This window comes from Parasteatoda tepidariorum, chromosome 11, assembly GCF_982258835.1.
Source record: "Parasteatoda tepidariorum strain Cologne lab strain chromosome 11, Ptep-v5.0, whole genome shotgun sequence".
NCBI lineage: Eukaryota > Metazoa > Arthropoda > Arachnida > Araneae > Theridiidae > Parasteatoda > Parasteatoda tepidariorum.
This window is the reverse complement of record NC_141765.1, coordinates 30,910,446-30,930,180: the sequence shown is the minus strand read 5'-3', so window position 1 is coordinate 30,930,180 and position 19,735 is coordinate 30,910,446. Positions and strand designations below refer to the sequence as shown.

The following is a 19,735-nucleotide window of genomic DNA, read 5'->3' as shown; positions in this document are numbered from 1 at the left end:
TTTGTTTATTGTTTTTTTCCAACTGCATATGCATAAATTTAAATACAATTTTCATAGTAATTCTAGCAAGAAAGAAAAAAAAAACATTTAGAAATCAAAATACAACACTTTTGCAATAAATTATTTTAGTGAAATAAATAATACACTATTAGAAATTTCTTTGAATAAATGGGTAAATAAAAATTTTTTAAATGGTTATTTTACCATATTCAAGCAAAACAGTCAAATAACCATAACATAAAATGGTATTCAAACGCTAACTGTGAGAAAAACAGCTTATTAACTGCTTTCACCTAATATGGTTAAAAAATCAAAGTTTTATCCCACAAACTAGGCCAGCCTAATAAAGCCAATAGTTCTTGAAGCTGGGTTAATATTATAGCCGAAAGGGTCAATCTTTCAATCTCAAAAACACCACAATATTTCCTCAATTATCTTCAATACATGAAGAGTTTCCAGTGCCCTGCATTCCCTAATTTATTACCCTGGGAATTTTTAAAGTATGATACTCTCATTCACGTATAGATGGCAGCACCATAAAGCTGATAAACTACCTCAAATGCCAGGTTAAATTCTCTTTATCGCATTTTTAAAACTATACCAGGCCAGTTGTAAATGGTTTAAACACCATATAGTTTCATGATTTTTTAACCATACAAGTTAAAAGCTGTATCAATACTGTTACTGTAAAAAATGTTCGTTACCTTAAACTTTAAGGGTATGAAAGACTGCCCTTTATTTTACCATAATTTTAGAATGAAAATTCTAACAGTGTAAGGTGAGTTCAAATACTATGTTATAAAGTCAGTTCAAATAGTGTGATAAATTCTAAAGTGAGCTTAAATAATCTGATAGTGAAGAGGTGTACCATGATATTTTTCATAGAATTGAAATATTTGGTAACCTTCTTAAGCTTTGTTATAGAAAGACAAATAATTAATGGTTCAGCTACTGTTGCAGACAGAAAATTATTTGTTAAAATAAATTGGATCGCAATTTATTTTTATAAATAAGTAAACCCTGAGGAAATACTGAAAAAAATGTTCGTTACCTTAAACTTTAAGGGTATGAAAGACTGCCCTTTATTTTACCATAATTTTAGAATGAAAATTCTAACAGTGTAAGGTGAGTTCAAATACTATGTTATAAAGTCAGTTCAAATAGTGTGATAAATTCTAAAGTGAGCTTAAATAATCTGATAGTGAAGAGGTGTACCATGATATTTTTCATAGAATTGAAATATTTGGTAACCTTCTTAAGCTTTGTTATAGAAAGACAAATAATTAATGGTTCAGCTACTGTTGCAGACAGAAAATTATTTGTTAAAATAAATTGGATCGCAATTTATTTTTATAAATAAGTAAACCCTGAGGAAATACTGAAATAGTATAGTAGGTGGTTCGAAAATGTATTATGCGTATAATCTTGTAGATAGATATAAATAATATTAGACTTGTGACTGTCCAAGAGTCCAAGACATGCTGATATTTGTCTTTAAAAAATTTGATTCCAGATGACGCAAATTCAATCGAATCTTTACATCAAAGAAAACCAAGTCATGGTACATTCTCTGGTCAAAAATGCGCTTCAGTAAGATTTGATACTAATAGTAGCTACTGTTCCTCTCCCTAGATGAGAGCTTAGCTAAAACTTTATGGATCAAATATATGTATTCATCCTAAACCGAAATTACTTTTTCTCGAATTGATTATTAGTTTTCTATGACCATTCAAATTTTGTTCTTGTTTCTGGAATTTCAATGATCTGGCACAAAGAATATTAAAATGATTATTCTCTTACTATTTGTCAATATTTTTTCTTTTACTAAAACATCGAATTGAATGTAGTTCATAATAATGTGCTCTAGCATGGCGGAAATGATTTTACCCTCACTTTTATTTTTTTCTTGCTTTTAAACATATACCAGGGATTTTCTTAGCAAGCAGAAAGAACAGACAAATCCAAGCTGTTTTTAATTACTCTCTTGTATATGAAATCATTTTTGGTTGGTGTTTTATTTTTTTTGCTGAAATGAATTGCTTGCTTGAAGCAGATTCCATCTTTATTATGATTTACTAACTCCTAACTTTTTTCAATAAGATTGTACAAGAAGTGTTTGAGTTCTACGATGTTCTAAATTTGTTAGTCAAAGAAATTGGCACATGGTCTGGAGAAAGTTAGTCACCTCTCCTTCACAGCTTATTTACTTACTGCTTACTGCTAAACGTTTAGTTTGAAAAGAATAAGATAAAACTTGAGAAATGAAAATTGAAAAAATAATTAAAGAAAAGTAGGATAATTTTGCGTTCGAAAAATAATCAAGAACTATATTTTTACACAGGGTTTTGATGAAGGAATTATTTATATGCATTTATAATTGATATTAAGCTATTTAAATGATGAAGCAAAGTGCAAAATAAAACAAAAAATGCAAATTTAAACAATCAAGCAAAAAAGGAAAATAAAAAACAAGAAAATACTGAATAAAACATAAAAAAGTAAGATTTAAAGTGAGTAGTGAATTCGAATGTGTTTGAACTTAGCGGCATCATTAATAATTATTCAAAATAATTTCGTAACAAGTTTTCTGGATTACAAAATATGAAAAAAGAAGTGTAAATAGAGTTTGAGGAGATCTTTTTATGGAGAGTTCTTATTGAAGTTCAAAAGCGCGTTGGATTTGTTAGTTACCTTTGATTGGATCAAACTGGATGTGCGCAAGGTAATATTACACTGGATAATTCAAAGTTTATAATTAATAAGGGTGCATTTTAATTATAAAACTTTTTATATTGAGGATTTTAGAGAAATTATTAACTTTTAATGAAGAATAATTTTTTAGTTTGTAAAAGAAATTCTTTATTAAGTATTAGGAGATTTTTAGTCATATAGTTGCCACAACTGGATTGCTACAACAACATGGTAAAAATATAAATTTAGTTAACAAAGAATTTTTAAGTAAAACTATTATACTTTATTAACTTAATACTTATAATACTTTGTTAACTTATACTTATAGTTAACTTAACGATTTAATACAGAATAAATTGCATTAGTTGGATATCAGCTATTTCTTAGAAAAATTTTGAAAGAGTTCATTTATTTGTTTTATCTATAAATAAACATTACCACAAATTCGTTTAATTCTATTCACTTGATTAGAAATGTTATTTAAATAATGGTTTTAAGAATATTAGAATTCCATGTCATTAGTTTATTTATATTAAATATAAATCAACAATGCAGATATTTTCTTCTTTTTAAATATTGAAATCTAAAAAATTAAAATAATATTATCATCTTGATTGCGAAACAACATTAATAAAATATTTAACAAAATTGCATAATTTTGAAAATGAAAGATAATTAAATTATAAATAAATCTAAAATCAAATTTAATATTAAGAGTAATAACGTAAAAATAAGTTAACTAATAGTGATTAATAATTAGATCCTTGTGGTATTCCATCAATTCAAAAAAAATACCCCCTTCATTGTAAAAATAATTATTAAAAAGATAAAAATTAGTTAGAATTTCCCAATAATCAAAATCACAATCACTTAAAAGAATATATTTTAGCTTAGAAATGGGCATGCTATTAAGAGCATACTTGGAAATTAAAAGTCACCATAGAATTAATTTTATAACGTTTAATAAAATCTAATATAGGTTGATTATTAGTGATAATTCAAGAAAAAACCTCTTTAATATTGTTAATAATTTTATTTAAGTAGCTAGAGAAAATGTTGCCCGGTTTAATTAGGTAAGAATTAGTAAAATTCCCAAAAGTGATTGCTCCAAATTTAATTGGAGTTTCACGAAATTTTGGACAGATTATTAGGTATGGAAATTATATATTATTAGTTTCAATTTTTAATCTTTCATATAAAGCTAAATTTTTTTTTAATAATAGTATTATTATTTAAATTACTAGGGTAAAATTATTAAACTATTATTTTACAGTGTAGGAATTTTTCCAGAAGATTGCAAAATTATTATTAACTTTGTCTATGGGGGTAATTAAGTTTTTTTTTGTAGTTGCTTAATTGATGGAACAATTTTGGAAAAACTTGTTGACTTGAGATCAGTAAACAATTAAAATCGATGTTCAATGGGTGCACATTGAATTTTTTAAAAGTTTACTGATATAAAAAGTAATGTAAATTAATAGAACATACGAAAAAAGTAATAAGTGATTCGTATAAAATAATTTCCTTATCTTTCAATATTGATTTAAACATTGTATTTTATAAAAAAGAGAAAATATCTCAAAATGTTTTCCATCTGAAACGTCAGATGTCTGTGTGGAACTTAACTCTTCTTTTCTCATTTTTCAGGGGATTGTGGAATGAGGTAGAATCTTAAAGAATCTCATTTTTTAAAAAAAGGAATTACACACTAAAAGAAATCTCTCAGAAAAATGATTAAATAACAATTTATTAAATTGTTATTTCACCATATTCAAACAAAGCAGTCAAATAATCACAAATAAGATGGTATTCAAACTGTTTACTGTAAGAGAAAAACAGTTTATTTACTGCTTTCACCTAATACGGTTAAATAACCCGAATTTTATGGCACCGACTAAACACACCTAATGAAGTACTTAGTTCCTCGCAGCTGGGTACATATTATAGTCCAGAGGGCTAATTTGCTAATTTCACGATCGACAGAACGAGGGTCCGAGTCCCTGCGTTCTCACTACACGATTTCCCTTCAACATATGAAGAGTTTCCAGTGCACTCCTCAAGTTGTTACCCTGGATTATTGGAATACGATACTCTCATTCTCGTATAGATGGCAGCACTATAAAACTGCTTAAAACAAAATGGGCTAGTATTTCTCTCATCTTATGAAAGGTGATACAACTAGATGAATTAATTAAACCTCTTTTCATAGTTCATTTTATAAAATACAACTCAACCACATACTAACTCATTACCAAATGATAAAACCATAAAGTTTTGTATTCATGGTTTTTTAATCATAATAGTTGTAATTGGTTTCAAAACCGTAAAGCTAAAAAATGTTCTTTACCGTAAACTTTACTGCTGATTGGATGAACAGACGGTTTTAATAATACCGTAATTTTAGAATAAAAATTCTGACACTGTAGCTCTAAATAAGAAAAATTATAGCTCCAAAAATTACCTCGAAAAATATCGAAATAGAACTAAAAATAGCTACTCAATAATTAGGATTTTTATTTGTCTTAAATGACATGCCTATAAAATGTAATATCAGGCAATATTACATGAATATAATATCTTAAAGAATAAATAATAATTGAAAAAATTAGGAAAAGAACTAAATTATGATCTTAGTTGGTATTTACATAAAATTTAGAAATAAGAGTATGCAAGTAAATAATTTTGGTAGAATAAAAAGAAACACTGATTTTTCAATTGTACGTTTGAAATTTATAGTGGCGTGCAACGTCTGCTGGCTGTTATAGTGACGCCCAATTTTATTACAGTAAAAAAACAAAAATTATCTATCTAATAAAACAGTTTTATACTTTGTTTTATATTTTCAATTCTGCACTGATTTTAAAATGTTTCCACTTTTCAATTGTACGTTTGAAATTTATAGTGGCGTGCAACGTCTGCTGGCTGTTATAGTGACGTCCAATTTTATTACAGTAAAAAAACAAAAATTATCTATCTAATAAAACAGTTTTATACTTTGTTTTATATTTTCAATTCTGCACTGATTTTAAAATGTATATGTATCTTTTTAAGGTTAAAAGCATAAACAACTAAAAGCTAAAAAAAGCTATATAAAATTGGCGAGCGATTTTTGTATGCAACTATATTTCAAAAAATTTAAAATCAACTATACTGTATATCTGTTTTAAAATAAACCTAAAATACTACAAAGTCTCATGTTTTACGTTACTGTTTTATCTCTGAGTACCTTTGGATTGCTTGACTCTGTGAGTTTCTTCTACTTACTCACCCATATATGTTATTTGTATTTTATTGCATAAAATGTATTTTATTCGATTTATCTATTATTTATTTTTGATTTTGGGTTATAAATAAAATTCTTTTTTATTTAAGTTTAATTTTTGGTGTTTAATAATTGAAGCACTTACAACTATTCTAAATCTAAATAAATGTATAATATATTTATATTATGGAATGGAGGAAATATTTTTGATCATTAGTGAAAGGAATTTATGACACAAAAAACTTAATGTGATATATTTTTTCCACACAAATGTATCTGAAATTAGTTCTTGAAAAAAAAACTGAAAATTCTCTACTCATATAACACTGAAAAAAAAGTACTGTCAAAACCACCAGAATATAGTAAAATTTACCGTGTTTTTGGTTCTATGGAAACAGCAAAAAGACGGTAACTCTTACTGACGAACATAGGTAACGATTTTGGCAAAATTTACAATAAAATATTGTTTTATTATTTGCGTTAAAGTTTGGTAAATGTTATAAAATTTGGTAATTTAATCATGATACCTTAGAGCATGGTATAAAAATAACTTTTAATTAAAATTATTAATAATAATTAAAATTATTATTTTTCAGTTAAATTTACTTCTCAGTTTTATATTTGCTACTAAATGTGTGGTAATAAGAGCCATAATTTTGAAAACTAGAATTTCCAGTAAATAGTTACCATATGAACGGGGAAATTAAAAAAATGAATGGTTTTAATATCGTATATTAACCAATGATATTAACCAATATTATTGTTTTCTTTACCAGAAATGTCAGTTTACCACAAAACCATGCAGTACAGTAATTTTACCTGAATTTTTTTCACCGTGCAGTAGGTCTTCAAGTTTAAATATTAAATATAGAAATATTTAATTTTAAATATTTCTAATTATAAAAACTTTTTTAAATTAGAAGTGTTTAAAAGTAAACGAAATTTTATAGACAAATATATACGTACATTTATGTATATATATAAACTATCACATACTATGATATATAATGTACTACATGCGCAGCTACTTAAGTTTTTGAATGCAGTCATGAGAATTCTTTCCAAATATTATTCTTATCTCTTTTTAGAGAGTATGAAGCTTACAAAGAATCAATTCCATTGCCTTGCAATAGAAAAAACAGGTATATATGAATAATATTTGCTTTAGCAAAATGTTTTCGTCATTGAAAATGCGTTGAGCTTTTTGTTATATTTTTTTAGCTGATAGAAAAATAATATAAAACATTTTATACGTATAATACAATGGAGTATGTTTAAATTTTTATTTATTTTAAGAGCATACGATTTTAAGAGCATACGATCTTTTAATAATACTAGTGGTCAGAAAGAAAAAAAACTTTAAAAAAAATTATTTATAATTTCTGGAGAATATTCCGCTGAAAAAATTCAAGAGCTATTGAATTTGGGAACACCACGAGTTCTTATTTTAATTAGTTTTAGATTTTTATCTTAATTAAATTGGTCTTATAAGTACATGTATATTTTGTATTTGCTTGTTATATTATGACAACTATTGATAGATTTAAAACCCTTACTATTCTGACTGAAGCATTTTTTGGATTTAAATCTCACAACTTTTATTTGTGCCATTGTGTGCCCATATTGATTTATTTTCAAGGAAAATTTCATGGTTTTCTTCTTATATAATGCTAATAAATTGGTTATGTGAAAAGCTTCCTTGTCTTTTAAATGGTCTTAGAAGCGAGGTTGTACGAGGTTGAAGATTTGAGAAGAGTAGAGGTCTGTTATGGATTGACAGAAGTAAAACAACTGTACGCGTGACAAACTTAATCTTCAAGTTCGACCGTTAGTAATTTTTTGGCATATCAAATAATATGAAACAGTTCCCATTAATATTCAAGAGAATACAATAAAAAAGGGATTCAGTTGATAAAAGTAGTACTACACTATCAGAATTTTCTTTCCAAAATTATGGGGAAATAATCGGCAGCTGCCTGCCCATCCAATCAGCAACTGTAAGGTTTACGGTAAAGAACATTTTTTACTTTTACGGCTACGATACCGTTAACAACTTCAATGATTAAAAATTCATGAAAACAAAACTATACGGCCTTTTAACCATTTATAACTATCGTGGTTTCAAAACTGTAAAAGAGAATTTTAATTGGACATAGTTAAACAGCCTTATGATGTTGCCATCCAAGCGTGAATGAGGGTATTGTGAAGTGCAGTACACTGGAAACTCTTCATGTGTTGAAGGGAATGGGGGAAATGCTGTGGGTCAATGGCGGGACTCGATTCCCCGTTCTATCTATCAGATTAGTTCTCTCGGCTAAGACATGTACCCATCTGCAAGGAACTAAATGACTTCATTAAGGTGACCTAGCTGTTGCGATGAAATTTTTGTTGTTTTAACGCATTAAGTGAAAGCAGTTAATAAAGTTTTTTCTTCAGAGTTGACAGTTACGGACAGAGGTTAATGAAACTGGAACACATTATAGTGGACATATTAATGTATAAAATAACATAAAAAGCATTACCGAGACAATTATGGTGTTACATAGAAATTAGTATACGTATGAAATGAATAAATCAGGTGTGTCAGTTTGGAATAGAAAACGCATCTTCAGTATGGAGTATGCCCTCCTCCAGCAGCAATACAGCACATGCAGAGATGCTTTCAATTATGCGGTCTATCAGTTCTGTTGGAAGTGCGAGCCATTATTCCTGCAAAGCAATCGTAAGCGTAGCAAGGACTAGAAGAGGAAGATTGAGAGCAGATAGACGTCTTTCTAAAACATCCCAAACATGCTCGATAGGATTTAAGTCCGGTGATTGAGCAGGCCACTCCATGTGCTGAATTATTTGTTGCTGAATATAATCATCAATGTTGTGTCATTGTCCTGTTGCACGAGATTATCATGTATTGTGCCAACATAAGGGAGCACACGCATATTGAGGAAGTCATATCAATACCCTTGAGCATTCACAGTTCCACGTGTAAGGACAGTCCACCAAAAAAGATACCACTTGACGCACAGGTACAACCTCCTTTATATGCATCTCTTTTATGGATGTCTGATGGAGGATACAAGGTTCCAGGTTCTCTCTGAATGAAACGAGACCTATTATAGCTATGGAGGCTAAATCTGAATTCTCCTGTGAAGAGAGTGGAAGGTTCTCGTGGTCTTCCTCTCCATGTAACGCAAATGCGAGTTAGTTCCATCATAAAGTTGTCCATGAAGGCAAATATCTCCCAATGCTTGATCCGGGAGTTCTCTTGTCTTTTGGATTGGATTCAAAATTAAAAGGCTACGGAGTTGAACACGAGTAATCGTAAACCCGAAAATTGGGTCTGCTGTTCAACAACGGTTGTAAAAAAAAAGTTAGTGTAGTCGGGATAGTCTGGTCGGTAGGGCGCTGGGCTTATGTTCAAGAGTTCGTGGGTTCGATCCCCACCGGAAGAAGACTCACCGTGTAGTAAATGGTGACTGATGCGCGCTAAATCTGTCGAGTCGTAAAGTCCTCCATGTTCCCTTAACAAATCCAAACCTCTGGGGGTACTGATCCAGGAGTTTTCTTGTCTTCTGGATTGGTTCAAAATTCAAGCGTACGGAGTTGAACATTAGTAGTCGTAAACCCACAAATTGGGTCAGCTGTTCAACGACGGATATAAAATAAAATAAAAAGTTAGTGTAGAGTAGCTAGCAGCTTTAAATTAAGATTTATGGGAGCTAGAAACTAAAATTAAAAAATTTCATCGGAAAGTAAATTATTATTATTTCATTTATTTTATTTTCTATTTTTCGTATTTGATAAGTGCTAAAAATTAAGATAGTGTATTGAACTTTTAATTGTGTTCTATTTAATGGCATGGTTAGTCAATCTGAATAGCTAACCACAAACACTTTTACGGGCCATTTTTTTTAATGTATTGTATCTTGGGACTAAATTTTTAAAACGGGAATGAGTGGAATCTTGCGCTTGTTAAATTGTTTTAACCCTCATTGACAGGGTCTTCATTGCATCAGATGCAAACATTCAAGTTCCCTGTGAATTTCACTGCATATGGACTAATCTGATAGATAAAGAAGCCTTTTTAATTTTTTTGATATTATTTTTCTTGCATTAGCCTTTTCAATGTTTCATATTTCATATCCATCAAATAAGATTTATTTACTGTACTTTGTTTATTTTTCATTTAGTACAATATCATGCATCCAAAGGTACTACACCTTGCATCCCAAGGTTGCAGCACGGTGTGGTACATTGGCATGTTTGCATGCTTTTTAAGGGTGTAAAAACAATTTATTACTCTCTTATGAAATAACATCTTTTTAACTCTAAAGTGTTAATAGATTCATTAAGTTATAAGCAATAAGATGTTACTTACATTTCTACCGTAATCTTAACCCAAGTAAAAATAAAAATATTTGTTTTCAAATTGTCCCAACGTATATCGCCTTACCTTATAAAAATAATGTATATAATTCGGAAGCCACACTATTCCAGTTGTATTTAAAGGTGATTTAAGTAGATACGACATTTTTAACAGAATTGAAGACTTTTTTTAAAGTTATTTTCCACATAACTCAACTTCCTACAAAAATTATATCTAGCATTGCTGTGCACTCAATCTAATATAATTTTTTCTTTAAAGACAAAAAGAAGCATTCTTTAAGCACCTAAAATAATATTTATCTTTTTTTTTGTTCTTTGCACCTTTTTTTCTATTTTGCCTTTTATCAGACTCAGTTTAAAATACCATTATTTCTTCAACTTGAATATCGTAATATAGTCTATATTTAGTGCAGCATAAAAGATTCTTGCCCAAAGAACCTTTTAACTCTCTACTTAATCCAATTCAAACAATCCTAAAAGTATTTTATGGTCTTAATGCACTATAATAAGGTGTATTTGCAAATATTTATTGATTCAAAAGATACATGATATAAATCATATTATACTCCCACTCATATTTTTCCAAATATAGAACAATTTCTCTTAAAGCTTCCCTCTACGGGATTACTTCGAATAAAACCTTCTAAACACCCTAACGAAGTATTCAGGATTCGCTTAGGATATACTAATTCTAGTGGGAATTTCTTACACCACATCTGTTGCTTTATCTCAGCTTAATGCAAACTTTGGCAACTTTTTTTTCTCTAACTATCTCTGAGCCGAAAAAATCCCTCTCCAAGGGGATTTCAAAATACTATATATTTCAAGGTATGACTCTTCATTTCCTCACTCTTTTTGTAGATGCATGTTCTGACATGGCCATAAGACAAATCAATCAGAGAGTAGGTAAGTCTGTCCAATGAATACTAATATCAATACTAAATATAACAGCTTATTCTTAATCAAAAGAGGATAAGTCAGTTAAAATATGCAATTATATATCATTTTCAAAGACGTAAACTAAGAATGCACCGTCAAAAGGATAACAGAAAAGTTATTTTAAATGAATAAAACTTAGTTCTGTTCTTAGTTCCATTTATTCAAATGATATTAAAACTTTTGCTTTTCAACTGCTCCTGAATCGCGGTTAATAGCCGTTTTGCTTGATCCATATACGTTTTATATGAAGAAAAAAAAAGAAATATATAGTGTTAAATTTCTTTTGTTACGCTGCTTCTCAATTTATTTTATTTTACAACCGGCGTTGAACAGCTGATCCAATTCTGAGTTTACAACTATCAATAATCAACTCCATAGTCTTGTAATTTTAAACCCAAACCAGAAAATAAGAGAACTCCGAGATCAAGCAATGGAGCAAGCCAGCCTTCATGGGTGAATTCTTGATGGCTGTATTCCGCATTTGTGTTACATAGAGACGCAAACCACGAAAACCTACCTTATTTAACCAGAGGTCAAGATGATTCTACCTAGAGAATCTTTAACGTCAGCACAGTGATCAGTGTGAGGCAGGGGTAGAAATCGTATCAACCAGCCACCACTAAGATTCGAACCTGCGTCACATAGGAAGGCGAATGCTCTGTCCCCTGAATTACAGCGACTCGAAGTTTCTCATTAATAGCTATTTATAAAATGAACTAATAGTTAATAGTATTAAAAATTGGTACCATTTTAGCTTGCGCTGAATATTTTAATCTACACTCAAATAATCATGGATATCATCACGGATTCTAAGTAATGATTTATATTACTTAAGAAAAAAAGAGGCGAAATCTATAAGTAAATCAGTTACTCGAATAAAAGATGAGCCATATTTAAGTTATTCGTTAACTATACGTATACTCACTAAGAAAATGAGTAAGTACATGAAAAAGTACATAATTATTACATTAAACTAAAGCCTCTTATAAAATGGAAGGTGGAAAAATTTTAGTTCCCTTTTTATCGTACAAGGAGCATTTTTGTGATGGATATTTAAGGTTTTTCATGTCTCATCTTGTAGTTATTATTTTCTTTTCAAGGCATCCAATGTTACAGCTTAAATTAAGGAAGCAAGAATTCGTGTATTTTAAAATTAAGCTGTGACAACAGTTTAATTAAGTTTGAAAGTAGCTAATCGCGGGGTGATCGAGAATTGTTTGTTTGATGGAAGACGTAGCTAATTTCATCAAGATAATCTTAAATTATTTTCAATGATTTTTTTTCAGCAACTCTTATTTTCACAATATTTGAAAAATTAGATTTGAATTTACTCCACGTTTCAGCAATTTTTCGATAACTGTGTTGCTGAAATTATCAATTTCATCATAAATATTTCAAGTTACTTATTACTCCTAATTACTAAAATATTCCTTATTAAATGAAATTTAAATTTGAATTATTGTAATAATTTAAAAAGACTCTTTAAAAACCATTACACTGGGGAACAAATATTTTGTTACATTTATACAAATACTTGATCTTGTCAGATTTGGGTATGGAGATTTCAAATCTGAAATTAGTTTTGCTTCCAAAGCTACAGACTTTTTAAAAAAGCTACTATTATTTTTAAAAGCTATGAATCAGATTGTTACGCTTTGTTTTGTTCATAGCGATAATTGGCGTTATTTTAAACACAACGCCTCACAGTTTAAAATTTCCCATTTTTTTTATTAAGTATTTCTTTTCTTGTAAAATATGCTATAATTTCTGCAATTTCTAATTAAACTGAATGAAATGAAATGCTAAAAACTTAATTGAATATTAATTATTTGTTTTCGTTTATTAGTTAACTTGCAAATCTGATTGAAAATTGCTTGAAATAAATATGGAAAATTTAGTTACTGCGTTTCATGCAGTATAGCACAGCGTGTAAGTGGCAAAAAACATAAGAGGGAGATTCATTTTATTTGGTATTTTTGTATAAATGACTATATATTGCAAATCTTTCTTTTCAAAAATAAATTTTTTTCCATTAACTTCCTGAAATTCTATTTCAGCATTGAGAAACGGAGAAAAAATTCAGTTAAAATTACCGTACTGTACTGTAATGACATTTTTGGTGAAGGAAAACATTCTGGTCAATAATACCAAAATATGCAGTATTTAAACCATTCATTTTTGGTAATTTTTCTGTTCTTAGGGTAACGATTTATCGGAAATTCTGATTTCCGAAATTATAGTTTTTATTACTACACATTTAATATAAAATAAAATAAAAAAAAAAACAAACTTAAAAGTAAATTTAACCGAATAAATAGTTTATATGCCATGATATAAGATATGATAATAAAATTATCAAATTTCACCAGACTTACTAATATTATCACATATTACAAAGAATATATTTTATTGTAATTTTACCAAAATAAATACCAACGCACTTCGGTATAAATTATCAAGCTCTTTGGTGTTCCCATAGAGCCATAAAAAAGGTAAATTTTGCCATATTCTGGTAGTTTTGACCATATTTTTTTTTCTCAGTTTAGCATTTGCAAGGGGAAGGAAACTTTTGTCAAAGTGCTTTTCTCGAAATCTATCAAGAAGCACTTACGTTGTTAGTTGCCGGGCAGAACAGGGTTAAAATAACGCCTTAGTCTAATATATTTTGATCTAATAGACTAGATGGATTTTGAATCTCAGTGCAAATGTAAGGAGTATTGATGTAAAATAGATCGACATTATTTGTAGAAATAAAATAATTTTTTTTTTTAATTTCTTTTATTTATATATTTCTTTTCTAAAATAGTTTTACAATTGCACTTACATCCCAATATATTATAAGTTATAAGACTTAACGTGTTAGACACTGCAAAAAATTAAACGTTAATAAGTACCGGCACCCTGGATGCATCATCCGTGTATTAATTACATCCTAAAGTCCATTTTGATTGTAAAATTTTACATTGTATATTTTACAGTAATAATTATTTGACAATAGTGATTCGGTGATTCACGATATATATTACTGTAAAAATTATGACATAACAGATTTTTTTGCTCCTTCAAATAGTAAAATGTTACCGGTAAAGAATGGATGTTACAGTAAGAAGTACTGTCACCCTAAATGAGGGTATTTCTTACGGTAATTTGATCCATCATTTTTAATAGTGCACGTCCTCGAAAGCAAATTTGCATAAACCTGTTGCAGGAAAATGAACAGAGTTTGCAACAATGCAGTTTATAATAATATATTTTACAGAGTTTATAAAATGTTTTGGGTTAGTGCTGTTATTTTTTGAGTTCTTATATAATTTCAACGATAATAGCGTAACAATAATTTTAAGTTACAATCAAATTTCAAGTACTTCAAATGCTTGAAAAAGATATTATTTTTTGTTTTAGATTAGCTCTTAAATTTTTAATTTTGTCTAATTACTTTTTTCTTTTTAAGTTAAGCCCTATCTGCAGTACAAATCATCATTATTTTAAAAATGAAACCCTAAATTATATAAGGAAAAGTGGTTTTTAAAATATTGTTAGCAAATTTTTTATTAATTATTTCTTTTCTTCTTCATATTTTAAACATTGAGCGAAAAAAAAAGTGAAAATATGATTATATTTTTCCTTTAAGTAAAAGGCAATAGAAAAACGTATAATATTCTGACGAAAGAGTTCCATACTAAATCTAATCTCTTTAAAAGCTTTTATTATTTCCTTTATATACGACTATATGAAAAGATTATTTAACAAAATTTACACAAAACTTGAACAATACGAATTGGGAATGTTTTTTAATTAAAAAAAGTGAAAGCTTAATTTCTTTTGAGAATCTACGTAGTGAAATATTAAATATTATTAAAGACTTTCAATTGTTAGCGATAAAAACTGAAAAAGCTGAGATTATGAACTACTTCATTAGCTGGATTTTTTTAATGTTGGTATTTTATTCATAATCTTCTTAAGAGACAAATATTTTTTAAGTACGAATACATTTCAGTTTCAGATATATTCTTTTATAAATCAATTTCTTCAATCTATTCAACATAAATATTTTAAAGTATTATAATCAACTTAAAATTCTTAATCTATGAATTTATTAGATGACTCATTTAAGACATTAAAAAATGATTACAGAACTTCTGATTTATTTTACACTTTTATATTTAAAGATGAAATAATTATTTTTGAAAATTTATTTAATTTTTTGAAACTTGTTTTTTTTTTAAAAAAATAATTACTATTTAATGAACAACTATTTTTAGTCTAGTCGGAGTAATCTAATGTTTAGTGCGTAGACCAATATAATTAAAAAAATATTAAAGGAATCTTTATGAAAATTATTTGTCTCGACTAAAGCAATAATATTTCAGTAAGTATTAATTATTTATGTATTATGAATTATTTTCATTTGTATTCTTTTACTTTTCTTTAAAAACATAAGCAAATAATATGTTTTTCAATTTCATGATATTTTTTCTTCAAACCTTTTCTTAAAGTGCATTAAAAAATAAATACAGTCAGGACTACTGGAATATATTAAAATTTATCGTGTTTCTGGCTCTATGGAAACACCGAAACATTAGGTAATTTTTACAGAAACACTTTGGTAATGATTTTGGTAAAATTAATAAAATATGGTTTTAAAATGTGAAGTGCAATTTTTTTTTAAATGTGGTAGAATACGGTTATTTTATTATGATATTTTAGAGCATGGCATAAAATTTACTTTTAATTTTTTTTTACTTAACTTGTGGTAATAAAAAATATAATTTTGAAAACTAGAATTTTCGTTAAATCTCTACCACATGAACGGAAAAATTGCCAAAGGAATGGTTTAAATTCCGTATATTTTAGTTTTATAACCAAAATCGTGTTTTTTTTTTACCAGAAATGTCTTTACCATACAGTACGGTAATTTTACCAGATCATTTTTCTTTCGTGTAATATCGAAACAGATAGCTGTTATTTTAAAATTTGGCAAAATTCATCTCAAATGCATGCAAATTATGAGTAGTAAAAGTAGGAGTAGCTATACTTTTCGTCTAAACAAACGCAATGTACACTTTCTAAATTACACTTAAGTTATACTATTGTAAATGCTAGAGTGGTTACTTTGCATTTCTTTCCCTAAAATTGTTGTTACAATAATAGACTTGTGAATCAACGTCGTGATTTGATGGAAGTAGACTTTTTTATTTTTTTAACGTCCAGCATGGCGGTATGGTGGGTAGAGTCTTAAATTTTTTATGCTTAGGTTTGGGCGTTACTTGCTTAGATGTCTGTTCAGATTACACTTTCTATGATCGTGCTTTGGCGCTTCGGCATCTACTTTAATTTAACGTCCCGTAACGTTTAATTAACGTCTACTTTAATTAATCGTCGGTAGGACGATTTAAGTTATTAGGGTAATTATCACCGTGCAGCTAATTGCGTGCATGCTCTAGTAATATTTCCACCTCATCCCTAAGAATAAATTTCCGGTCATTGGTAACAGCCCATTAGTGTAGCTTTATTTTAACGCTAACAATTAATTCAAATCTAATAGAAAATCATACGTGAACCACATTTCTCAGACTGCTTGTTAATATTTTAACGTTTATTAAAAAATTTTCTTACGCGTTTACTAGGACTTGCAAATTAATCCTTCTTTGCAAGATTTTTTCTTTTTTTGAGAAATATCTATCCTCATGTAAATTGACATGAAGCAAAATATCTTTGTATCATTTTTATTTCTGATGATAATTAAAAAAACAAAAACAACTATCAACAAACTCTTGCAAGGCTCTTATAATTTCATCTGCATCAAGGTACTTGCCATCAGAATTTTGTCATCAAGGCCATCTTATTCAGTCGTCTTCTAACTGGTTCAAGTAATATTCAATGTCCCTGTCTTTTCTAAATTTCTCTCCAAAAATAATATAAAATAAACATAGAGTAACAGGATAGTGATTTAAATTTCTGTCACATAGTTTTGGGAAGATTATTTGGGGTATTCGATCTAAATTGTACAAAAAATAACAGAAACACCAAAAGTAAACCTCTTTTTCCATTCATTATCGCTTTTATAAGCGAAACAATTTCAGATTAGTTATCAAAAAACATTCAAGAAATCGCAAGCATCAACAGCAAACAACAGAATGATAAACACAAACCTGCTATAATGATTGTGAAATTTGATTTTTTTTGACAGCTATATTCCTCTTTACGCAATTGTTATGAAAAAAAGTTGCCAACAAACACCAATTTACAGTACACCTATTTTGAGTAAAATTTTTTGTTCACTAAGCGTTATGATGAAAATTTCCAAGAAGGGTCAATTCGCAATTTGCAAAGAAGGGTTAATTCGCAAAATTTTTGTTCTAGTGGTGTCACTTCAACACTGCTCACCACGGACTCATTGATGATACTTTCGCAGTCTCTTTTTAATGCAGCTACACAATGTTTATTAGTTGTACTAAGGAGAAGAGTGTGGTAGATTACGGCTTTTATTTAATTCAGTAGATGTTTTAGTTTATTTCGTTAATTTTAAAATGATATATTTAGTTTTTCACAGTTTCAAATCCTATTTCTACAACACTGAAAAGAAAAAATGATAATTTGTTCTGAAAAAGATGAGAAAAATAATTTAAATATTTAAAAAAATTAAATTTTTTGAAAGTTCAAATAAGCGTTAGTTTTTAAGTATTTAGAAAAGTGCAGTTGCAACAGTTGATATATCGACGTTATGTCTGAAAAATCTTTTTCGCAAAACAATTAAAAAAATCTTAAGAATGTTGTAAATAAGCAAATGCTAGAAATTTTGCTGATTGCATTCGTTTATTCTAATACAAAAACTGTTAAAAAATTTTAAGTCTACAAGTAAGTAGAAAAGCAAAATCTTACTTTTAAGATGAATCTTAAATATCCTTATAATTTCGTTTTCTGCATGATGTGTTATAAGTTTTTCTTCTAAATATTTAAATTATTTGAAGAATGTTTTTAGTTTTATTTGATCAATGTCTTTAGTTCTGTCAAAAGTCGTACCTTACAAAACAGAATGTTATGTCAAATACATTTACAGTTTATCAGCCGTTCTATGTTTTATAACACTCTAACTAAATTTATAATTCATTATATCTGTTTCTATAACAATAAAGAGCTTAAGTTACTAAATCATAACAAAGGTATTTTAAATAAAAAGAAATCTAAAATTTATTTAACTTATTTTATTTTCTGTTTTCTGAATAAGAAGCGCTTCGTAATCTTAACGCATTTAGCTTAATCGTACTTCAACTGAATATTAAAAGTTTGCAGATTAAAACCATGTTAAACTGTATAACAAGGAAATCCTCATTATGACCTCATTTTTGTCGTATTATTTCTTCAGCTTTGAAATAATACGGCAAAAAAAGGTTTTAAGCCTTTAATTTATAAGAATTCTTTGACTGTATTATAATTAAATATTTTTTATAACAACTCTAAATTTTGCAGGTATCTTTCTTTTCTCCATGTTGATGCTATTTACATTATTGCCACCTGCTCAGGTAGTTTCAATGGCATGCAATGCATGCGGCCCTGAATGTGCAAATGCTTGCGGAACAGCCATGTTCCGTGCATGTTGTTTCAACTACAACAAAAAGCGAAGCATACCATCAATGGATTCAGAGCTTCCTGTCCCTGATAATTCAGCAAACCTTTCGGATGGACTACGATTTGATTTATTGTCTGATAATGAGATTTCTAGTCTGAAGCTCCAAAGACCAAATTTATCATCAAGATGGCTTAATCTGGTTGAAAAACTTTCTGGCGGAACTTTGACAAGTGAGAGAAAGCAACAATACATTAGAGATATTTATTAAGGACTATAAATGAGCAAAAAATGTCAATGTCAGCTGACTTTTAATCAGATTGCTGTAAAGGATATGAAAGAAAATAAATTACTTTAAATATACATTTTTTCATTATTGTTTATTAAAGTAATCATTTTATTCTTTTTTTATTACTTCAAGTATAAACTTCTTTTTAACGTTTGGTGATGGAACTGCTTTCGACTATCTTTTCTTACACTTATTTTCTCAGAATATTGTTATTCATAATTCCCTCCCCCTGCAAACGCCATTTTTCTTTACTACAACTGGTTTCAGTGTTACTGTCATCTACCGGCAACTGCTTCAATTAAAACTTGAATACTTTCGGAATAATTTCATATGTTCTTTTTTGCCATATTCGTTTTTGTTCTTTTACTATAACGCTTTGAAGCCCCGGAGGGAATTATGAATAACCCTGTATATATATATATATATTTGAATGGCTCAAAGTTGAATTTTAAACAATTAGTTTCAATGAATTTGAAATTTTCAGTACAAAATAAAAGTTTTATAATATTGTGAAGTAACCGAAAGTTTACTTGACTATCTAATTGTCCTGTGTATTTAAGTTTAAAAAAAAGAACACACGTTGATATGGTATCTGTAAAAATGG

General features: G+C 28.4%; 1 protein-coding gene across 1 annotated transcript; it reads left to right on the top strand.

Annotated features, from left to right (window-relative positions):
* Nucleotides 1-11,186: 11,186 nt before the first annotated feature.
* On the top strand, nt 11,187-19,205 carry Trissin (trissin). The gene is made up of 2 exons (XM_016075642.4): nt 11,187-11,242; nt 18,746-19,205. The coding sequence occupies exons 1-2, from the start codon at nt 11,212-11,214 to the stop codon at nt 19,111-19,113; spliced, it is 399 nt and encodes a 132-aa protein (XP_015931128.3). The 5' UTR covers nt 11,187-11,211; the 3' UTR covers nt 19,114-19,205.
* Nucleotides 19,206-19,735: the final 530 nt, after the last annotated feature.